The sequence below is a fragment of the Triplophysa rosa genome, linkage group LG10 (genome assembly GCF_024868665.1).
Source record: "Triplophysa rosa linkage group LG10, Trosa_1v2, whole genome shotgun sequence".
In the NCBI taxonomy this organism is placed as follows: domain Eukaryota; kingdom Metazoa; phylum Chordata; class Actinopteri; order Cypriniformes; family Nemacheilidae; genus Triplophysa; species Triplophysa rosa.
Window position 1 is genome coordinate 26,015,078 of NC_079899.1, and position 25,044 is coordinate 26,040,121.

Genomic DNA, 25,044 nt, shown 5'->3' on the forward strand with positions numbered 1-25,044 from the left:
TTGCAGGCGCTATTATGAATATGTTCATACGTGTCTGTAAATTGAACTCATGCCGTATACAGTCTATAATGTGATCATGCAGGAGTACGTTTATTTTAAAATGATTTCAGAACATCTGTTTCTAGTCTATTAAATACATTTGTCTGACTTCTGAGACATTTGAGATCATCCACCGCGTGCAAACGTATTTATTTTTTGACATGTCATTTATTGTAAACCAAACATCTTAAGTGATTTAATGGTTCATTTTTAGAGTTTTAGTTTCAGCCAAAGTAAAGCAGGCGGGCGAGTGAAGAATAAATAACATTAGAGCACCAACCTCTTCCGCTCCTGCCAACAAATCTCAGGTCATTGAAACGTGCCACCTGATTCTTCATGACAGCCGAAGCGTTTCTGAGCTCTGCTGAGTAATTCTCATCATTCCCTGCCATCACGGTCACCACGGTCCCATCAGCAACATCTCCCAATGAAACAACCTGACACAAACACAACATGCTGCTGTCTTTCTCACATTTATAAACACACACACACACACACATATATATATATATATAAATATATATATATACAGTGTTTCACAGTAAAGAAAACACACCTGTGTTCCTTATTATACAAGGCCACAGGCCTGACATTCATGAACTCAGTAAATCAATTAAAACTCTCTCACTTAACAAAAACCAGAACACACACCTTCATTTTAAATGAAGAAAAGATTTCAGTTAAATAATTCATTCACAGTATATAATTCACATACTGTCCATAATCCATTAATGCTTATATTTAACATTACATTTACATTTATGCATTTGGCAGACGCTTTTATCCAAAGCGACTTGCATTTTTTAGTCTATACATGTCTTTCATCCCTGTGTGTTCCCTGGGATCGAACTCGCAACCTTGCGTGGTTAGCGCAATGCACTACCAACTGAGCTTAGAGATAGAATCATTGAGACAAATGTTGGAAATATATTTTAAAAAATCACAATTTTCCTATTACGTAATTGATAAAGTAACTTCATGTTACATTACAACTCTTTATAATGTATTTTAAAGTGACACGTTTGCGTATTACCAAAACGTTCTGTAGGCCCTAAGTTATTTTGTATTTATTTTCTGAATCATAAAGAAAATAAAACAATTATTAAACTGGAACTTATTATTTTTGTTTTTTTGAGAAAAAACAAAAATCAAATCAAAAACAACATATTCCGAATATACCATAAGCCAATTGGAATAATGGATCAATTAATGCGTATCTGGTTTATTAAAATCGCCTTTAATGTGACATTAAACTAAATTTAAACTGTCCATCAAAGTGCGTCCGCATATAGCCTATAAAATCATAAATATTAATAGCTGTGTGTTATTCAGGACATCTGATGAAACACACGTGTGTTTGTGGCTATGAATAACTTTTAAACACGAGGTACAAAACCTCAAAAATATCCTTAACACACAAACGTCAGTACTTCATAAAAATCTGATTTTGTTGGTAAAGCCTTAAAAATATTTTTAATACGTCAGTTGTGGAATAATTTAGCCTAAATATATACATTCATAGGCTGCTGCTGTTAAGTTTTTATATTTGATATAAAAACAATATTTTAAATACAATCATAGTAATACAAATACAAATATAGTAATCAGATAAGCTTATATATGTTCGTAAAGGGAAGTTTTTATTATTTCCTCATTTTTATTCTAAAATGTTGGTGTTACGCTCGCACAGCGTGGAAATAAAACCCAGATAAAACGCGGCTTTCTTACCTTAAACGCCACCGGGAGAGTTTTGTTACACCTCCAGTGGGACGGCAGCACCGAGCACAGAAAGTTTGGGCTGTCGGTCCGCACGAGCTCGGCCGGGTGGTCCGCGATGATCTCCACCATGGTCCGGTTGTCGTGTTGCCTGAGTCTCGGCAGCTGCGCGTTCGACTCCTGCTGCGCATCGCTCATCTTCCCCGCCATCGGCTGAAGGCTGCTGGATGGCGGACTGAACCTGCGGCTGGTGCTCGGATCTACCGGAATGCGCATCACAACAATGTCAGCAAAGGTGAGGACACTTCAAACCGAGACTTGCGTCTTTTCTTATTAAACCGTCTGTATAAAGTCCGTTTGGCTCGCGCCTTCAGGCAAACGACAAAGTTGACTAAAGTTGGATGTTCTCGGGCTTTACGCGGCAGGGTTTCGTGCGCTCTCACAGGTTAATCTATTGGAAATAAACGCGCAGGATCTTCTGGGTTTTTTGCTCATTGAAAACACGCACGCATCATTTGCGAGCTGCTTTCGCTTCTCCGCGGTTGAAGATTTCTGTAAGAAACATTGAAGTCCGGAATGGAAACGAGTCTTTGCGCATTACGCGCGGCGATCTGAGAGGTTTCCGCACCGCAGAAAACCCGCCACGATACGAGTGAGTATCAAATAAAGACAGTTCAACACAATTGTGCCTAATTCGCCTGAGTAAAAGTCTCCAAAGTTCTTCTTGCACGCGCGGTCTTTGTGAAGGGTTAAAAAGGTGATTCCAGAGGTTGTGGTTAGATAGATGAAGGCGATGGAAAGCCGCAGTGTTTGGTCTCGTTGTGTGGTTTGTCTTAGGAGGCAGGCACTTTGCTGCTCAGGTTTTTTGTGGTTTATATATATATATGCCGAAGCAGGAGGATTATTATGATGATGAGTCTTGAGCACGTCACATGTCTCCAAACACCAATTTATGTTCAAAGCATTCAAATAAACCAACAATTCACTAGTTGAAATCAGTTTTGGATCTCTTTACCGAATTAATCCAGGAAATGATATGCAGTTGCCAAAAATAAACTGCAGCCACACACGGAGCCTCGAAAAGGAAGAATAAGATATATTAAGGTTAAGAAAAGTTATAAAAGACTACATTATTGTGGCAATAAAGCAGATGGCAACGACGTTTCTGTGATTTTTTACTCGGACTAGCAGATACAAAAGCTTCGAAAGACTCATAAAGAGACATAAACACAAGGCATTCAGCCCTGAGACAGAAAGAAAACACGCTCAGAATATGTGACTCATTTCCTATTTGTGCAGACAGACAAAGAGCTCGAGTGTGTGCAAAACTTAAAACTGTACAAGATCAGACAACACAGAAACAGAGCAGCAACAACAAGATTAAATGTGAATTAGTCACATTTTATTTAGATCATTTCTCATTTTCTTACAATTCTTTGTTGAAAATGTATATGCAACAACAACAAGATTAAATGTGAATTAGTCACATTTAGATCATTTCTCATTTTCTTATCATTCTTTGTTGAAAATTTCCTACGCAAATTAAATGATGTAGGCCTACCCTATTTAGTATTTCTGAGTTGTGGAGAAAAGTTTGTAGTTTGAATAATTTAGATAAATAATTCTGAAAACAAATGAAAATCACGTTGCTCTGTTGGTGGCGCTATATGTTTAATTTCGTCTGTTATTGCGCGACGAGTGTTAATGTAGAACTACAACAGTCTCCGTGTTGCTCTCAATATCATCGCGTTATGAATTCTGTGTAAACTACAACACCCACAATCTCCGGCGGCCGGCAGAGCGTCCTGACGTCATAGACGTCTGCCCGGAAGCGCGTGTATAGATGAGAGGAATGAGTCCGGACTGATTTTTTAAACAAAGGTAAACATGGTCACTTTATCAAACGCGTCGAGTTAAATCGGTGTACTAGTAAAGTATTTGTTGAGTCTCAAAGTCATGTTAAATGTAATTAACTAGTGACATTTGTTTCATTTATTTCACTCAGTTACAGACGTCATTATTCTTCTGCTGTAATGTTGACAAATATTTGATGTAATGCAGTTAAAGCAAGTGAAGTGATGTGAACGTATATGTCTGGTTTATTATATGTGTGCTATATATCAGGGGTTGGAGTCTTTGAAATGTGTAGGAAGTGAGTTACAATGCCCCGAGTTTAAAAAAAAGTTACTCTATAAATAAATATTCTGTTTTTCAAATAACTAACTGTCTCTTATGCTATTTTATATGGTGAATGTAAATATTAATGATATAAAACAATGTCATATTAACAGTTTGTTTTCTAAATTTAGCTATGTCACACCATAGCACACATTAGTCAGCATTGAACTGCCTCAACTATCTCAGTTTATAATACAAAACTTACAGCGTATTTATTCTCGTTGGCTTTTAACGTTCCTTTCATTTTTTTACTCATTTTTTATTATTAATAAGGCTGGTTGGGTTATTATTATGGCTTTTAAATATATTGCGTAGAAGAACTTTGGTCAGTTGTGGATGTTTTCCAACATTCTTATTTTGGGAGATTTACAATGTACGTTGAAACAATTTTTTTCTATTGCAAAAATTATGATTTTTAGAAAAAGTCTAATGTAAATTTTGAGTTCCTGTGATGTGTCAGTAGCATTTATACCGGATAAAAAGGAGTTTTAAAAAATTTCAGTCATCCTTTATTCACCCGATTGTCATTTTAAACCTGTATAACTTCTGCAGAACACACAGAAAAAGATATTTTGAATAATGTTGATAACCAAACAACATTGTAGGAACACAAAACCTGTGAGACATTTCTCAAAATATCATCTTTTTGTGTTCCACAGACGCAGTTTTCATGACTATGAGTGTGAAAAAAGGAATAACATTTTTTGGGGTGACCAATCCCTTTAAAAACACATTTTCTCAGTGTTAAACATGTCAAGCTTCTTCTTTTTCATGTACATCGTGAAACATTGGCACATGGAGACAGTGTAGTGAAGAAGTGAAGTCTGACTTTGTGGAAACTTACAGACGCACACAGAAACTGAATGTGTGGAGCCACATGGTGTCCGGCACATTTCAGTGTGAGAGAAAATGAATTGTGTATGATTGAGAGCTCGGGCCTTGTGTGGCGTCGTCGTCGGGAAATAAAACATCGAATGGCTCTGAATTGTATTTGCCACTTCATTAAGGCATCTAGAAAGACTCGCTATTAAATTACATGTTCCTGCTTCGGTGCCTCAGAGCGCCAAGTGTGTTTCTGATTTCCATCCGCTTCTGATGATCCACTGTAAATTTATGAGACAGCTGACTCGGGCTAATTGTAATTAATGAAAAATATAGTTGAATATATATTGAAACAGCATGTGGAGGAAGGTCGGAGCTGAATGTCTGGGATAAAAAAATAAATATCTTGGAGGTCTTGATGTGTGTGGGGTTTCTTTGTTTCCCACAATAGTAAAAGTGTTCTTTGAAAAATCATTTCATGTCAACAAGATTCAGTCTGTATATTCGTCTCTACGTGCATTTGGCAAAACGTAAGAAAAGTCAAAGTGACTGGGCATCAGAACGTGGCGTCCGTGCCCGGCACTAAATGACTAAATTAAGCAGGCGTCTGTAGAAAAGAAAAGACGTGGAAGCGAAGCGACATAAAAGTCTCGACTATTTAATTACATAGAGGAAAATGCAATAAATAGAATAGCTCCCTTTTCTGTTCTTTCAAAGCTCTTTACATGTTGAAGTAATCTGGATTCATTTGCCACATCTGAGTTCATTTTGCCCAGTATGGCGACCATCTGCCTTCTCAAGTCAAAGCTTTATCTTTCATCCGAAAACAGAAGGAGATTTTACGCCAGCGTGTATTTATGAAAGAAAATGGCCTTGCTTTTGGCTTTGGTGACACTTGGGAACATTTTGTTTCGTGTCTCTCCGGAATAGAATTTGGATTTACATCGGCTCCCGATTGAAATCAACGCTTTGTTCACAAATAAAAACAACCCAGTCTTTATTTGCTCGCTCTTATTTTACACTTTTTTACATATGAGAGATTGTGAAGAGGAGTTTTTGTACGTACATGTACAGTTTAGAGTAAACCTCAGCTGTCACGCTCAAAACGGCATTAAAAATTTCAAGTCAGAAAGTGAGTAAATAATGCGAGAATTTTCATTTTCAGTACGGATGAACAAACTCTTTAATGAAGCTTGAAGGCTATAGTGACAAACGACATGAAAGCTGATGGGCATTTGTTTTCCACCTGTGACATTTGACATTCTGATGGGTTGGTTTGCTGTAGGAAGGTTGTGGTTTTAGAGTTACTCAAGCCAGCAGATGTGCTTAAGGTCTAAAGAGGTGAAGGGACTCTGGCGGGCCGTGACGGCTCACCTGGCTGCGCTTCCAGATGGAAATCACCTCGTGGCCGACAATGAGCGCATTTGAATTTTACAAGCTCCATTTCCAGGGATACATCAGCATCCTGGTGATTTGTTTTCATTGTGTTGGCGGAAGTCTAAGAGCAAACTGTACAGATAGCTGTGTGTGAATGTTAACTGCTCACGGCACTCCATCACATCATTCATCTCTCTCTCTCTCACACACACACACATGTCTGGGTGGGGACAGTCCATAGGCGTAATGTTTTTTATACTGTACAAACTGTATATTCTATCCCCTATCCCTAAACCTAAACATCATAGAACACTTTTTGCATTTTTAGATTTTTTAAAAATATTGTTCTGTACAATTTATAAGCTTTTTTTGCCCATGAGGACCTCAATTTTGGTCCCCACGGTGACACGAGTCCCCATGTGTTGGTGTGTATTCAGGTTTAGGTCCCCACCGGGATATACAAACATGAACACACACATGCACACGCACGCGCTTGTGCTTCAGCTCGTCTTAATAATGATGTTTGTGATATTTCACTGGGTTTAGAGGGTTTCTCTCTAAAAAAAAAAATATTTTGTAATAAGAGCTAATGAGAATACCGCTCTTTTCCTGGTTAAAAAGAACCTGTTTTTCCAAAAGTCAACGAATGTAGGCCTTACACTGGGTTCACACCAAACGCGAATTAAGCATTTGGTTTAAATTACATGCAAAGACGCGTATTGACGCGAATGACTCGAATCGGGCGGCGCGACTGCCGCGAACGCGCGTCAATCTCGTCTTCCGCGAAGGTTGAAAATATTTGTCAGATCGCGTCACTCACGCTAAAATAGCAAACTTTTCGCGATTTACCGCGAGTAATAAAGAGCGGGGAACGCAATTGTTCGCATTTTGGTGTGTACCCGGAATTATGTTTTTGATGAGTCAAACATAATTTTTTTTATTTCGTTTTTTATTTTTTTGCATTTTTAATATGTCTATGTGGTTTACAATTTACTCAAAAAACAACCGTAAATACACTGATATTCTGAGAGCCAGATTAAAAAAATATTGATGAGGAATTTACATGTTATAACTGTCACAATGATTAAATAATCGTCTCATCGCAATTATTTGACGTCATGGCAATTATTTCAGATGACCGTCCCATATAAAGAGTGTGGTTCCAAAATGAGATAACTCCGTTTTTAAATATGTTCAAAAATCATGTTTTTATTGTGTTAATTGGCTGTATGTTTTAAGTTATTATGGCTTAAATCAAAACAAACTAACTGCAGTTTGATTGATATTAATTGGGATGCACAATAAAAAAACATGATTTTTGAATTTTTTTAAAAACTGAGTTATCTCTTTCTGTAACCAAACTCTTCATATTTTCTTCATTGAATGAATTAAATGTCATTAATAGTTATATTGTCAAAGCCTTAAAACAGACAATTAATCGGCATAATCACAATTATTTAATAGACAATTAATCATCAGTCAAATTCATTCATAATCGTGACAGCCCTAGTTATATCAGATATGGATTGTTGTGGAATGACTGATAAAACATAAAAGATGAAAAAGACAAACATGTGAGTGGAAGAGAGTGAGTTTTACATTTCTGATGCTGATGTGAAAAACGGTTCTACGTTCATTGATTCAGCATCTGACAAGTTTTACCGGCGGCTTCATGTGTTTAAATCGCGATGATGAAACACGAAACTTCATGTTCATTTGTCAAGTGTTCAGGATGTTTGTGAAACACGAGAAAATAACAAAGTTCAAACACTCTTTGATGTCAAGAATAATCTGTTGATTTAACCGTCAGACAGCATGTGTTTCATGTGATGTTCAGTAGTGTACTGTAAGCGCGTGCTTCAGGTTCAGTGTGTTCATGATGTGGACACGTGTTGAGCCGGTGGACGGACCCGGAAGCGTTTTCTTTGTGAAGTGACTTTATAATTGCTCGGCCTTTGATGCGACACACGCTGACTGATGTGAGCGTTGTGTTAAAGTTATCTGTGCGTTGTGTGTGTAACAGATGAGCAACAGCACCTCCAGTCCCATGACAGCCGGCTCCAGCGGCACGGCGGCCGGACGGGGAAGCGGAAGAGCCACCAGCTTCGTTCCGGAACTCCAGAGCATGATGTAAGTTTTACTTGAATCCTTTTTTACCCTCTGTCTTTTTGACAACTCGACGAGCGTCTGCTGGATTGCCGCCGAGTGTATATACTTGTGTACTTGTGTGCCGGTTTTTGTGTCTGATGCGTCCCACTGTCTCTAGCTGATTAATGTGATCGTGAGGTTTAATGTGTTCACATGAGAGCAGATATCGAAAATATCACATCCTCACTTCGCGTCACATCATCAGACGTGAGTTTGTCAAATCGTCAGTGTTATGAAGCGCTGCTGATGGAGCCGGTGGTCCCGTCGGTGCAGTGGGGTCTCTTTACGCTTTACCGAAGCATCAATTAACACTCATTGTCTCGCGCGTCAGAAAAAACACTCTTCACTTATTGGAAACCACGTCATTGCGGTTCCGTGGATGTGTCTCGGCACACGAAAAACCCATTTTTCCCATAAAAAAAACATAAGTTGATTTTGGAACGTGTGAATGTATAAAGCGAGCGTTCCAGGTCTAAAACTGCTTTACTTAAAGCACAAAGGAGTCGTAAAGTAAATTTACATGGCGATCCATTGACTTCCCTCCAACAGAGCGTTTGTGGTTTGACCCAGTGAGAGATGTTCTTCAGGAAAGCCACAATTAAATTCATCCTGTCGACCTGCTTTGAATGGCCTACAGACTCATGCAAATCTCATGTTTATCTCACGTGACCTGATGGAAACGACACGTACACAACCTCATCTTTTGTTTCTAGTCCGTGTTTGTTTGTAGTCAAACTAAAGGCAAAAAGCTTTTGAAATGGCATTTTACATAAATGAAAAAGTTATTTTTCTTGCATCACGTAGAAAAATCTTTTTATTACTGACTGTAATGCAGTAACTTGATACTAAAAGATGATGTGTTCAAGATTTTATTTTCTTCATGCAAAATGTAATTTTGATTTCGTCTTTTGGGAGACGATGATCCGGGTGTTTCTTGACAACGGTGTTCATGTGATTCTTTCTGGTTTTTAAGTAGATTTTTTTATTGTCCGTTAGATGTGTGCACTGTATTACAGTCGTGTGTGTTTGTGTCTGGAGGTTTTTCTCGTGCCGTGACTGTCTAACAGCCTCGACCTTCACGGAGGTCTCTAATTCACATCACTTGTTCTTATAAATGGCAGGAAGTTTTGTGGTTCAGTGATAGAGCTCTTATAAAATCACAGAAGGCTACCGGTTTACTTTATTGGTTTGATAAGTCTCTCTTTCTCTAAAGACATTTTCTTCCCTCTTATCTGAAGGTTTTTTTGTTTTGAAGTTGAATAGATTTGGAGTTTTTCAGTGTCTGATGATACTGGTGTATCTGTGGAGCAGGATGGACAATGGAGTGGCTCAGAGATGACCTATTTTTGTATGCAAACCCCGGGAAGCGAGTTAGCATTTTAAGACTTCCACATCACCCCAAAGTCAATGGGTTTTGAATGGGTTTTTGCTAAATCACCTGAAATAAGGTCTGTGGTAAACGAAACCTCTAAATATTTTCGCGTTTTATTTTGTGACATAAATCACATCAGTTATAACCCACTCGTGAATTTTTAAACCTTTATTGTGTCTTAAAAATGACGATTGCTAAAAGCGACTACTTCCTTTAACGGGGACGTTAGACGTGATCACGCATATAAAGCTCAAATAATGCAACATGGGCACAAATGTCTAAAATCCTTGATGGAGATTCATCAGGGTTCCCACGGTCATGGAATTTCTGGAATAACATGGAATTTTAAAAGGTTTATTCCAGACATTGAAAGTCATGGAATTTTATATATATATTTGTTTGTCACTTTAAATTTTAGTTTCCATTTATCAATATGTAATTTTTCTATACTGTATTTTTTATCTTGTGCTTTTACAAATTTTTGCGTATTGTTATGGTTATCTTTAGCGCCATTTTATTCCCTTCCCGCTTGTCATCTGGCATTCACTTAAGTCACATGCAGTCACCTGTAGCTCATAACTAAGGCAAAATACCAGGAAAATGTACATTTCAAGAGCTTTGGCTAAAAAATGACCACTTCGAAGACTCGATTTCATTCATTGTAGGTCATGGAAATTCTACTTTTGAGTCAGTGAAAGTAAGTGAAAAGTCAGGGAATTTGACATTCGGCTCGAGTTGGAACCTTGATTCATTCACGGAGTAATTACTCACGAGGGAACACGTTTGAGAAAGTTGCCGGAGGCTTGGTGGCGGTGACGTTGATGTCGAGCGACCTTAAGTGTAGTCTGTTTATAGCATCGTGTTAGCTTTTTACTTCTGCCGATTGTGTTTAGGCTTCAAAAATAGCAAATATTGTGTTCATCTGTAAAGATTATCTTGATAGACAAAACGTGTAAACATCATGAACATTTGTTAATCACAAATCTTATTTTTTGAAATCTTCCAAAAGTCCATGGGAAAAATGCATAGGCTTTCAGGCGAGGGAACCAACGCGGCGCTAAGTTCCTGATATTGCTGATATTTATTATATAAAACAATATAACAGAAGCAACACATTACACTACTAGCAGGATTAGACACAGTTGAATGAATGTATTGTTTCTCGTGTCAGTATTTGAATCTGATGGTTTATACTTTCATGTTTAGAATGAGTTTTTTTGTGTGTCTATACAGTATATATATTAAAATGGATGAATTGGATGAGAATAATAACAAGTGTTCATTATTTGTGATTGGTAGAGAAAAGAGATGATGCAGCACAAGCAGTCACTTTATTAAATATAAAAACAGAATTTCTTCAGTGTTTGACTGCTTCTCAATAGTTTTTTATAGTTAGTTTTGAAGAGAGATTTTTTTTATTCACCCAAAAAAAATGCTAGGTTATTTGTTGGATAAAAATGTGGACTTTTTAGGTTCATTTAAAGTAACCAATATTTGGATTTGTTCATATTTTACCCAACAATAAATTTAAATAATTTTTTTTTTTTAAGTAAAAATTTTAGAATAATTAGGATTTGTTAAAATCCAGTGCTGACATTAACCAGGTTTTATATTGTGATCAATACATGTACTGTACTTACTTATGTAAGATAAACAATATATTTCATGATAGAAAAAATCATAAGATATCAGTCTCTGCTGTAGATCACAACAAGCACATAAGAATCTGAATCATGAACTCGTAGTAAATCAGCACTGTAAAAAACCCCTGTAATTTTACAGAATGTTTCTGTTATTGTTTACAGATTTTCTACGGGAAAAGAAACGTAAATGAAACATAATTTTATGTTTTAAATGTATTTTTTAAACGGTCAAAAAATATAAAATTACAGAAAAAGACAACAAGAAAAATAGGGAAAACAATTAAATATATATCCTTATATCCTATCATTTTAATTTTACAGGAGAAAAATAATAATTTTACGGTATATTTCTGTTTTTCCAGTTTACAGAAAATTTCCATTTTTTTACAGATTTTTTTTTACGGTTCCGAATCTTTTCATGAGTGTTTGAGTTATGTGAGCTGATCTCAGAACAGAAGTCATTGGTAAGGCGATGCGACCGGACTCATTCTCTTGAACTGTTGTTTGACTTCAAGCGTATCGTGTGCTGTGCTTGTAATCTGATCAAAGTCTTCTGTGAACTCCTTCAACACCAACAACATCTTCTCTTCGCATGATGATGGACATCAGAACGTTTTACAGTTTATCACTTCACTTTTACTGCACTGATAAAATCTCAAATCCCTGTCAGATGTAAACATTCAGCATTGAAGTTTGTGTTGCCGCTGTGTCTCAGTGTGTGTGTGTGTTGCTTCTCTTCATGCTTTACTTTCAGAACCAAACACACCACAAGCTGGAAAAACCTCCTACATCCAAACTACACACAGATTAAATTATGGAAATATATGAGTCCGCAGAAATCAGTGTGGAAAGAAGTTAAAAAAACAAGTGAAAGTAGAAAAATTTCCTTTGCACTGCCTGAGGGAATAAATCCTGACTGACTTCATTTGACAAACGCTTTTACACTACAGATCTAATGATATTTAATGTTCATTTCCATTATCTACACAAACACGCACGGCGTCATACTGAAATAACACTGGCTGACTGATCTGTTGTGGTCTTTAGTTGACTGTTAAATCATTTTCTTCTGTTTCAGCTGAACATACAGAGACTTTCAGTGTACTACCATGATGTTGTGACATTTACCATTTTTTATTTATGTCACGTTTCATAGTAGTACCACTACGGTAGTCTTTGAAGTACATTGGATTACGATATTTACCATGGCATCGTATAGCAATCATTAGTGAATATTTGATTATATGTTATTTTAAATCATTTATAAGAATTAATGAGATTTCTGTACATTTTTCCTTTAGTTTTCAGTTTTTTGGGGGGTATGTTTTATACAATGCTGTGACGCAAGTATTAATTGAATAAGAAGCACAATGGAGTTTTGTCCCGAGAAGTAAGTTGCTGATGTAATGAGAGCGAGTGAATTTAATTTATCACGAACAATTACTGACTGTAGGTCACTTACTGTAATGAGACGTGGCATTATAAGAGTACAGGATGAGCTGTCGGGAAGCGCTCGGTGCCGTCCACACACACACACACACACACACATACATTTATAACCGCATTTACAGAGATCAGCTCAGCATGCTACAGGACCTGAGTGAAAGCACTGGCGGCTCAGACTGAAGACATCTGTGTGTTTCGGGTTGTGTGTCCTGGGCTACGGCCCGTAAAACTCTCTTTGCTTTCTGTGTGGACCGGAGACAAACAGAAGTCATGAGGTGTCACTTTGGGATGTGAAATCCACCTCTCATCACTAGAGTTGAAGGGCAGTAAACAAACCCTCAGTAGTGTTTCTACACACAGTTTAACTCATACTTGACTAAATGAAGAGTATGGTTCCAAAATGAGATGACTCATAACTTTAAAATTTTCAAAAATCATGTTTTTATTATGTTATCATGTTTCTATTTTTTTGTGATAATGGCTTAAATCAAAATAAACCAACTGCAGTTTGCAGTTATCTCATTTTCTAACCAAACTCTTCATATACTGATTTCTCTAAAGCAGAGGTTCTCGAACTGGGAGGGCCCAAGATGGATCCAGGGGGGGCACAGATTTTCTTGCATTAAATGAAATATACACTGTAAAAAATGATTTGTTGTTTTTTGTTGTTTCAACTTAAAAAAAAATAAGTTCTGGTGGCCGTAAAACTTTGATTTAATTCAACTTAAAAATATTAGTCAACACAACGAGTTTGCAACAAATTCATTAAGTGAACTAATATTTTTAAGTTGAACTAATTTAAAATTTTAAGGCAACCAGGTAACTTATTTTTTTAAGTTGAAACAACAAAAAACAACAAATCATTTGTTACAGTGTAGAAATGTATCATAAATTTTATGCAATCAAACATCAGAGAAATAAGACCACCAACCAAAGATATTGATGTTCCAGCATTGGATAATAGAATTTGTTAAAGGTTTAATAAAAATTCTGAGTTTAAGATTATATGTTTATATTTTGGGGGGGAAGCAAAGCGATGCACTCGACACAGAGGGGGCCGTACAATGGAAAAGTTTGAGACCACTGCTCTAAAGGATGCCTTTTTAACTGTTTTTATTTTTATCCATAAAAACTTTTGTGTACCAGAGAAAGCTTCTGCGGAAGGTTCTTTATGGAACCATGCAGCTGGAGAGAGAACCTTTTATGAAGCCCTTTATTATTTAAATGTGCTGTATTTATGTTAAATATAAGTGATCGATCTGAACATAAGTGCCATAATAAGTCAGTTGTACTGTATGTATGATGTGTCATAATACCGTCTATCGGTGCAGATCAGTGAGGTTCTTTTTTTGTGGTGAACACAGATTAAATGTGACTCTGCCGGTCTGATGGAGCATCATTTAAAGTGTGTCTCAAAGCAGCTGTGAATGACAGAACAATATTCAGCAGACGGCTTCATATGAATGCCAGTAAGTCACCACGGCGACTTCTGGGAACAGACACGGAACAATAGAGAGATTCCTCAACATTTAAAGTAGAACGTGCATGCGTGTCTTCTAGAGATTCTTTGTTTTGTGTTGTTGAGGTTAGATGAACGGTTAATGATCGATCCACCGATGCGTGCGAAAGAAAAATATCAATGGTGAGATTCCCCGGCTGAAGGTTTTTCAGGTGTCTTATTAAAAGCACACGTCGAGGATTCTCTCGACTTCTCATGTAGAAGCATTGAATTATTTTCAGGCGCGCTTCTGCGTTTTCCAACCAGGGCGAGACGACGGGCCTGTTTTGATATAAAACTCTTCAGTGAACGCCAGCGGGAGGCTTCAGGAAGTGTACCATCAATATTTAAACATCTTCAAATTACCTCCGATTGTTTCGTTTACGCGTCTCTATCTGTGAGTTCTAGTTCACTTTTTCCTCGTCTGGATCCGGAAGTTTCACGTTTATTAATATGAGAGCTTGTTAATAATGTTTTGATGTGCAGAGATCTCTATCGTCAGCAGATTGTGTTTCAAGTCTGTCGTTCTGTGTTCATCATTCTTCTTCACCTTCAGATGCGTCTGATGCATATTTAAGAGTGAAGATGTTCTGATTAATATTACATAAGCTCCAGTCACTGACGCTTATTTTCTCGCTCTCAGTCTCTCTTTGTGCTGTCAGTGAACACCAGACAATGAAACAGAAGCCGTGATGTTGACTTCAGTAACTATAGACAACAGGCGTCACAGGATGAGTCAACAATCACAACAAACTCTCTCCTGTTGTCTTGTGTTGTGTTGTTGTGTTGCTTCGTTCTTAAGGGCTGTTTTTCAGCTTAAACCTGCCGCTTACATTTTCACTCTCTTCTTTTCTTGGCCCGTTCAACCATCTCTATTGGATCTGAATTGTGTCTGGAAAGTTGAAATCTGTTAAACTGCTGATTCTCAACCGACACAAACAATTAGGAATTCATCGAATTATTCAATCGTGATTTATAATGATTTATGTGTACTTCAGGTACACCTTCACAAACAATAGAGCGCCTGAAGATTATTTCTGATAACAATCGAAAGAAACCAAGAAGAAAAGTTACTTGGCTAAACTCGTCTCTCCAATATTATGAATTCAGACTGCGATACCAAGCTCAACCGCTAGATGTCAGTGTGCCACACGCTTTCTTTAAATGCCACCGAACTACAGGACACATTCAAAGAATCGTTTATTTAATAAAATGAACATACAACAAAATTCAACAAAGCGTTTATTTAATACAATTATTATACAATAAAATAATAAATTAATATTAACACAAATTAAATAAAATAGTTATATTATTAGAAACTAGCCAAACACAGACCGGAAGTTAACTGGGGGTCAGGCGCGCGATGAAACGGTCTATGAAACAGATTTTTTTTCTTTTGTGTTTTTCGTCTTTCTCTCTGTGTTCATAGAGACTGATAAATCAAACTTCCGCTGTTTTTTCACTTTGCAAAGTATTTTTTGTATATTGTCCTTCAGCCTGTGCCGTTCATTGTAGTGTGAATATCTGAAGAGTTTGGTTCCAAAATGAGATGACTCTGTTTTTAATTTTTTCAAAAATCATGTTTTTCATTATGTTTTATTGTGTTAGTAAGCTAACACAATAAAACAAACCAACTGCAGTTTGATTGATATTAATTGGAATGCCCAATAAAAAAACATGATTTTTGTTATTTGAGTTATTTCGTTTTGGAACCAAACTCTTCATCTTGTGTCGTTTAATCTAAATGAATCCGTGGCTTTAATAGCGCCGAGCTTTAGAATCTGTGAGAAGTGTTTCTTTAGTGGTGTGTAACTGAAGATGTGATGTCAAGAGGTGATGATGATAGCTCACGGCGTCAGACATGTGATCCTCTCGTCTCTCTCTGTGGTCAGATTACTGCGGGAGGTGTTTTCATCTTGAGATATTCACCTGCGTTCCTGACGTGTTTCTGATGGCGAACATAACGTCACTTCAGGTCTTTTTGTATTTTGTGTCATTATGTTTTCGGGTGCTTGTAAAAATTTGGAACACGTAATCTCAGAGTAAATTCGGAGTGCAGGCTTTGCTTTGTTTCCAGTATGTGGTGTTTTGGACAGACAGCTGGACTCTCGGCTCTGTGTGTATTTATCAGAATGTAGATTTTGGGGTGGGGGGTGTATTTGAGAACACTTCATTTCCCCTGAGTTGAGTCGAGCTTGACATCAGCGCCAGCGTTCCGTTTTCTTCCTCTCGTTCCGCTCATTTTTACGCTCCGTTTCTCTTTCAGTCCTGGTGTGCGTGGATGGTATTATAAATATTTTAACGTCATGTTCTGCGTTCCTCCAGAGGTTAAATCAATGCAGAACAGGTAAATTCTTGTTAAATCTCTCCGGTTTCAGTTTTACCGTTCACTTATCTCAACATTTCTCATTGTAACTTCCTGAGGCTCACGCTGACCTTACATCTAGAAATATTATAGCATGAAATGCTTTCTTTTTTTAGCCGTTTTTTTTTTAAGAAATGGCTTCTTGGCATTGTTAGAAGACTGTTTATACAGTATATTTTTCTTTTGCAATACTCTGCCAAATGCTGTAGAAAAGCAAATAAGACATGTAGGAGGTTTGGGGCACTTTTACAGGCCGCTGTCTGAGACGGAATCCATCTTTCTCGCACTGTAATTATAGTCTCCGTTTCAGACGTGAAAACTAGATTTAGGCTCGAGATGGGTGGACACAAAGTATATTGAACAAATATATCTGCAGTGGAATCTGAGCTCTCTTTTACATCGGGAAAATATCTTTATTTAAAACAGATATTTGTCATTTCCTATGTAGAATAAACACACGATGGGGTCTGGGAGTTTAAAAGAAATTCTGAATTTGTCCGAAAGATCAATCGTTTAATGATGTTATTTTGAGCTTTTGGATCCCATATATGTAATTATGTATGAAGTGGAAATTATTTTAAACCCTTTAAAAACATGTACATTTAATGGCACACAGAGCAGTTTGTCCAGATTCCATCTTTACAATAAACTTCTGTAAATACACTTTCTGTACATCAAGCGTTGGCAACATCTCTAATTCACAAACTACTAATGTATATATTTCTATATATTAAAGAGTGATGTATCTGAGACGGTGGGTGTGCTGGGTCGGATGGTTTGTTGATTGTGTTTCTACAGAAGTCCGGTCTTTTTGTGTTGTGGGAGCATTTATTGTTTCCCACTCTGAATGTTGTGTTTGGCTGACTGACACTCCACGCTTAAGTGTTTGATTATTTTATAAGAGGTTTGTATGAGACATCAATGGCTTTCTTTGTCGTGTGTGTGTGTGTGTGTGTGTGTGTGTGTGTGCGTGCGTGCGTGCGTGCGTGCGTGCGTGCGTGTGTGTGTGTGTGTGTGTGCGTGAGGTCTCCGTGAGAGAAGTCTTTCTTTAAAGTTCAGAACAAGAGCAGTGTGTGTCTTCTATCAGAATCTCACAGAGAAGAGTCAATAAAAACATGAAGTCTAAACATGAGAAAGGTCAAAAATGTTTTTGTGAAGTTAGGGGGTTTGAAAAATGTGTTTTTGTGTTATTATTGAGAGACCAAATCCGTCCTGTGTGCTTCTGAAAAGTGTAAGAGGCTCATGCAGCGAAGGGCAAAATCGAACTGTTTCATGTGTGTTGATGTTTATTTGTGTGACGGTTTAAGTGACGAGTTGAGCTAATTGCACATAGAGTCCGAAATGTGCGCACGTTCAAAAACAAATACAACCTTCAATTTTCTGCATTTGTAGCATCCGCAGCAAGCATTTTGAGAGGAGTTTTGACAATTCAGAGACACCGCACAGTCGAGCGCCAAATACCAGAACAAATATTTTTTTAGTTTACACTTTTTCAAAACCATAAAAAATAATTTAATTTGAAATAACTTTAAAACAAACTTATAATATACTGTACGAGACTTTTAAAAAGAATCAAGTGTTGGGAAAAATAAATGCAGTTGCTTTATTTCCTATCACATTAAACCTCGACCTCTGAGAAATCGGCGCTGAGCTTTGTTGTGATTTTTCTTATTTCTTGTGGTCTTATTATTAATGTTGGTGTTTGAATTTGTCCGGTCATGAATGTGTTCTGTCAGTGACAGACGGCGGGTTATAAGGAAATACACACGCGGTTCATGAGATGCTGTGATTTTCTGACGTGTCGCACATGTTGAAAGGTTTTTTAAACCCTCTGCTGCTTTATAAAAGTGCATCTGGTGGGTAGACGTCTGTCATGTTGATGCCAAGATAAACACAAACCTCACAAACAAACCCGTGATGCTATAAATGAGTGAAGATGTGAAGCAGTATGAAAAGGCGTCCTCGGGTTATAAACCTCAGTTATTCTGTTGCGTTCATTTGAACTGAAGCTGTATTTCTGTGCCTGTTGAGGTTTTCAGGTCACGTTTGCTCTGTTAATGCCGTAGACTTGTGATTCTTAACAGTGAATGAAACTCTGATCTGAACGGCAGGATCAGAATCCATCTGTGATGCCGATCATCTGTCTGTCATCTGAAGAATGTTTATTCTTTATAGAACAGTGTTTGTTAATATTCTTATTTTAATTCAACTATACATGAATAATTGACCTTAATAAAATGATCGACATGTTTGTTTAGTTTATAGGAGAGAAACTGTTATTTAGAAATGATATTGTATGTAAATTCTGACGCTAGGCCAGTGTCCAGTTGGTATAAAATGTCAGCGGTGAAATGTTTCTCAGAACTACTAAATGTTTTTGATATCGTGTGATGTTTGGTTTTGTGTTTTATTCGTTTATTTGAGGAATCGTTGTCGATCTCATCATCCTCACACATTCTGTGAGCACGGCATCTCTCCTGTTGACACTGTTCACATTTTCATGTGGCGTCTGATAAGCTTGCCTGACTAGATTTGGATTTGTTTGTATTTTACATGTTAGTTTGTTTTGAATAGCTGAGGTATTCAAATATCTTTTGCATAGATTGTGTTTTACATGTGGTTTTGTTTGTGTGCTGTATTATGCAGGACTCGATTTTCAATCACGGGTTCACAGTACACTTCTCTAAAGTTTTTCGGGGTTTTTTTTTTTTAGGTCATTTGACGTTTTATCTTATTGACGTGCTTGAAAAGGTCTAAACGAGCTAAATGAATAAAACGAAACGAAACGAAATTCATTCTGAAGCCGGACAGAATAGATGTCACATTCAGTCTGAACTTGTGCACATCTTGTTTTAATGCAGCTCTTTAAATCGAGCGAATGTTTACACGACGTTTTCTCTCTCTCTCTCTCTCCTCGCCGTTCCACGCACGTATTTGAAACTCAAACAAACATTTCAGCATCGTAGCATGTTTGCGAACGTAAACACTTTGACTCTTAGCGTTTGTGAAGTGGTTTTTGCGTGCGGCGGATGCCATCGGGCGAGCGTGTGTTATTGGTTATTGACGGGTGAGGCCGGTGCCGCTTGACTTCTGTACGACCCGCCGCTGAACCACAGCACGGCCAAATGAAAACAAGGTCTCGCAGCACTCACCCCAGAAGAAGTTCTGCTGGCACGGGTTCACCGAGCTGAAAAGACTGTTGGACGCCATGGCCGCACGTCGGTGTCCTCGGAAGTCTCCTCTGGAGGTCGCCGTGACCCCTGAACTCCTAAACTGGGAGCAGAAATCATGTCAGTGCATCCGAATGGAAAGGCTCGGGTGGAGCGGAGGCTTCAGACGCACGAACGGTGCGAGCGGTAAAGTGTAGTATACAGCACTAGTGTGGTCAGAGAGTACTCACAGACTCGTCGGGTCTCTGTGCCTGGGGTTGACCCGCTGCGATTAACCATTTACGCCCCGCTGGCTCCCTCCTGTCGTCCCGGGAACTCTCGCGCACCGCACTTGTGGTTCTGTGGTTGTTTGTGAGAGCAATGAGACATTCTGGCAATCCAAAAACGTGTACGCTTTAAAACGCACACTTTTCTCCCCTCCTGATGGGCTGTTACTGGAGAGGCTGGGTCATGTGTTTGCTGACATCAGAGAGCGAGCGAGAGAGAGAGAGAGAGATGAGTGGTCCTGAAGACTTTCTGAACGGATGGGGCTCTGCCTTTCATGTTGTTGTCACGAGATCACCGTCCCGCTGATGTCCGGTTCATGTTGTACGTTGTGTGTGTGTCATGTCTTTAGTCTTCAGGTGTGAATCACGTCTGTCTCTTTCTCTCTCAGGGTTTAATGATGATGAATCATCCGAGGTGTTTCTCGCGCCTCGCAGCTTTGGATTTTGGCAAGCGTCCGGCGGAGAGTTTCTACCTCAGGTGTTTGTGTAAGAGGGAAGAAAATGTGGCGAGATGTTTGTGCTTGTTCCGTGTTCAAAGTTGAGCGTGCTTACTAGAATTTTCATCTCGGATGTTGTAGGAAGTATTTCAATGTGTGGATAAAGTCAAGCGGGTCTTCGAGTCTCCGCTCAGATAAACTTTACTGTCATATACTGATCATACATGAGCTACATATACAAATGAGAATATCATAAAGACTCAGTCAAGAGTTTACTGTACTTTCCACAGAAATGATCTTAAAGAGACAGTGCACCGAAATATCTAAATTCTGAGTCTTTCTTGAGTTAAATACAAAAGAAGATATTTTGAGAAATGTCTCAGTGGTTTTGTGTTCATGCGATGGAAGTCAATTTGGTTCAGTGGTGTTTGATGATAAACATTCTTCAAAATATCTTCGTTTGTGTTCTGAAGAAGAAAGCAACTCATACTCAGTCAAGAGTTTACTTTACTTTCCATAGAAATGATCTTAAAGAGACAGTGCACCGAAATATCTAAATTCTGTCATCATGTATTCACTCTCTTGTGTGTGTGTGTGTGTGTGTGTGTGTGTGTGTGTGTGTGTGTGTGTGTGTGTGTGTGAGAGAGAGTCTTTCTTCAGTAAAATGCAAAAGAAGATATTTTGAGAAATGTCTCAGTGGTTTTGTGTTCATGCGATGGAAGTCAATTTGGTTCAGTGGTGTTTGATGATAAACATTCTTCAAAATATCTTCGTTTGTGTTCTGAAGAAGAAAGCAACTCATACTCAGTCAAGAGTTTACTTTACTTTCCATAGAAATGATCTTAAAGAGACAGTGCACCGAAATATCTAAATTCTGTCATCATGTATTCACTCTCTTGTGTGTGTGTGTGTGTGTGTGTGTGTGTGTGTGTGTGTGTGTGTGTGTGTGTGTGTGAGAGAGAGTCTTTCTTCAGTAAAATACAAAAGAAGATATTTTGAGAAATGTCTCAGTGGTTTTGTGTTCATGCGATGGAAGTCAATTTGGTTCAATGGTGTTTGATGATAAACATTCTTCAAAATATCTCCGTTTGTGTTCTGAAGAAGAAAGAAACTCCCACAGGTTTGACATGACATGAAGTGAATGAATGAATTTTAATGTTGATATTGGTTGTTATTCAGAAGATAAGTGGATGTGATGGTGTTTTACAGGAGATGGTTGACTCGCAAAGAACAAATGAAAGCTTTTCTTGTATTTCTACATTAAAAATTTTATTTCACCTTGAATTAATGACTTTAAAAAATAGATTTCAAAATCAGGTCGTGTATATTTTGAGGGGAAATGAATTGCGTGTTGTGTGCGGATATTCTGCTGCACATTTAAAATGAATAAAAATGATTACATTCTCTCTGTGTAAATGTTGGTCATTATATCATTTTGTATTAATGAATATTATTTTCCAGCAGTCTTTTTTGGCAGAAAGACACTTGTGTTAGAATTGTTGTCAGGTGTGTTTTTCACAAGGTTCTCACACTGTACGACTGCACATTCAGCTACTAACCAGCAGACATCATGAGAAATACGTTTTTACTTCTTCTCTCTCAACACATCAGCATTTGAGCGGTGAATATCTACTGGCTCTGTGTCAGATGAGTGCTGGTGGTCTTACACCTGAAGAAGAAAGTGTATGTGCGTGTGCTTGCATACGTGTGTGTGTGTGTGTGTTTATATGCGTGTGTGTGTGTGCTTGCATGCGTGTGTGTGTTTATATGTGTGTGTGTGTGTGTGGGAGGGTGTCTACGTGCACGTGTGTGTGTGTATGTGTATGTCATGTCTGTGTGTACCCGTGTGTGTGTGTGTGTGTGTGTCATGTCTGTGTGTGTGTGTGCGTGCGTGTGTGTGTGTGAAGGGTAAACCCTACGGTATGGGGACAAAATGTCCCCACAAAGATGGCAATATCCAAAACCCTTGTCCTTGTGGGGACATTTTTTTGTCCCCATGATGAAACAAGCTTATAAATCACACAGAATGAACTTTTGTGAAAAAGAGCAGACAGTTGTGTGTGATTGTTAGGGTTAGGGGTAGGGAATATTATATACAGTTTGTACAGTATAAAAACCATTGCGTCTATGGAATGTCCCCATAAAACATGGAAACCCAACATGCGTGTTCGTGTGTGTGCGCGTGTGTGTGTGTGTGTGTGTATGTCATGTCTGTGTTCACCCGTGTGTGTGTATGTTTAGTTATTGTATGCTGGTGAACATCACGATTATTGCAGCCCGTGACTGTGATGCAGACGTGACACCTCATGTTGAGAGATGACAGCTGTTAATGCTACAATATAAAACTTCATAACAATAAAGATTCTAGAGTTCACGCTGAAGCATTTAAAGAGCATGCTTTGGTTAATCCACAGATGATGTTTACCTGTGACAGATATGACAAATCTCTGTGGTTTTCACCTGCGGTGTGAGAACAGTGATTAGAAGAGTAGAAGCTGTTATTTCTCACATTATCACACGTCTGTTTGACTGTGAAGTGACGTTTACAGAAGCTTCGGTGGTTCATGACTCAACACAAACTGACGTTTAACATCACGTCTCTTATATCATTTCTAAAGTCATACTTTAATTTGACACACTGAAGAATAGGAACTTTATTTCAAACCAACATGTATTCATTAGGGCTGACGCTGAACTCTTCTAGGCGTCTGGGGCCGGATTCACATTGTTCACATTGTTCTTAAGATAAATTATAGGAAGTTTGTAAAAATGAATTCCTTAAGAAGGAATTTTAAGAACATCTTCATTTTTTTTCATAAGAGTAAAATGACACATGCGTTGTAAATCAAACTTGAGAAATAAATGTAAGAACTATCTTTAGAAGTTTTTCGGGAATTTCAAAATATTCCTTGAAATATTCCTTAAATTCGAATTTAAGAAAAAATATGTCAGTTACGCAGCATTTTCTTCTCAAGAATGTTTTGTGAATCCAGCCGTTGTTGTTTGATAGAGAATCATTGTTGTAAGCGTTTGTCGACAGACGATGGCTGTATATATGTGTTTGTGTTTTATTCGAAGTGTATTGTGAGGCAGTGTTTTTTTACTGTGATTTATTTGATGTCCTGTATGTATTAGATAGATATTAGATAGAGATATACTGTAATGATGAATCTTGTAATTTCTTGAGGTTGATCACCTGAAACTTCAAAGCAACAGAGAAAGAGCTTTAAATACATTCATTAATGTGGAGAGACACGTGGAGGAGTGTAGACATGTAAGACTATATAAGTATAGTATATAACCTAAACATCATTTCTGTGTAATTCACATCTTTGTGGCACAACATCAGTGATGGGACCTTTTTATTTCTATTACAAATGATGGTTTAGAAAGAAATAGAATAAATTCAGTGATATATATCTTTACAGTAATTTAGTAAATGACGAAAACAACCACGAATTTCTCCAAATTCTGCCTTATGATAAAATAAGAAACAAGGTTTATTTTAGTTTACTCAAATTAAAATGTTTCTGTCCATTGAAATCAAATAAAATATTGACCTGAAAATTGTTAAAAACACTAAACTAAAGGGAAAATTAAAATGTTGCCTCTTAAATAAACTGAAATATGTTCAAAGCACTAAAATGATAATAAAACATTTAAAATAAAACTAAAATAAAAATATATGAATCTTATAACAATATAACAATATATCATATAATATAACAACATAAAAAAATTAATGAAAAAATGAAAAAAGCATACACCAAATTTTCTAGAACTTTAACTAATTTAATGCAAGCACTAAAAAGCTCATTTAAAATATGAATAATAATAACTGTAACTGTAATAGTTCTGATAAGAAATACAAAATACAATAGATTTTATTGACTTTATCTGTGCTGGACAATAGCACACACACACACACATACTGTATATACAGTGTGATTGATGTAGATACAGTGTATATTTGTGTGTGTGTGAGGGAGACAACAGCCAAACAGCTCGTAGTGCGTCTGGTCAGATACAGGGCAGGTAAGGTGTGTAAATTCAAGACTTTATTTGCATCTTGTGTGTGGTTAACAGAATTCAAATCGGCGGTGCAACTGGTCATCGCTCGGGCCAAAATTCAATATGAATTGTATTCAAACAAGTATTCAAATGATATGAAACACGAGGCTCTGTCAAGAGATGAGATGAGATGAACAAACAACCTTCAGCATACATGAGCGTACAGTACATTCTCACTCACACATCACTCAAATAACATCTGTGATGTTACCACTCGACTCATACAGAGCGCATTTGATTTATACATTATGATGTGAATGCACACAGTCCAGCAGTGAGACCACGCAACAGACATTGATGTGAATGAAACACACATATACACTGAACACACACTGAACACACACACATATACACTGAACACACACACATATACACTGAACACACACACACATATACACTGAACACACACTGAACACACACACATATACACTGAACACACACACACACACACACACACACACACACACACACCACACACACCCACACACACACA

General features: G+C 37.6%; 2 protein-coding genes across 6 annotated transcripts in view; one reads left to right on the forward strand and one right to left on the reverse strand.

Annotated features, from left to right (window-relative positions):
* Positions 1 to 20,657, reverse strand: part of runx2a (RUNX family transcription factor 2a) — a 42,982-nt gene extending 22,325 nt beyond the window's left edge. Inside the window, exons 1-4 of one of the 3 annotated variants that reach the window (XM_057344914.1) lie at positions 20,008 to 20,657; positions 19,760 to 19,880; positions 1,768 to 2,015; positions 320 to 476 (exon numbers count right to left, since the gene is read on the reverse strand). In XM_057344914.1, the coding sequence (XP_057200897.1) occupies positions 320 to 476; positions 1,768 to 2,015; positions 19,760 to 19,817 (463 nt within the window). In that variant the 5' untranslated portion in view covers positions 19,818 to 19,880; positions 20,008 to 20,657. The remainder of the gene's footprint in view (positions 1 to 319; positions 477 to 1,767; positions 2,016 to 19,759; positions 19,881 to 20,007) is intronic. The other 2 variants (XM_057344913.1, XM_057344912.1) reach the window with 2 other exon arrangements.
* supt3h (SPT3 homolog, SAGA and STAGA complex component) overlaps positions 1,937 to 25,044 on the forward strand; it is a 63,673-nt gene continuing 40,565 nt past the window's right edge. The window contains exons 1-2 of one of the 3 annotated variants that reach the window (XM_057344915.1): positions 1,937 to 2,050; positions 8,156 to 8,262. In XM_057344915.1, the coding sequence (XP_057200898.1) occupies positions 2,024 to 2,050; positions 8,156 to 8,262 (134 nt within the window). In that variant the 5' untranslated portion in view covers positions 1,937 to 2,023. Of the gene's footprint in view, positions 2,408 to 3,543; positions 3,637 to 8,155; positions 8,263 to 25,044 lie in introns of those variants that run through there. The other 2 variants (XM_057344917.1, XM_057344916.1) reach the window with 2 other exon arrangements.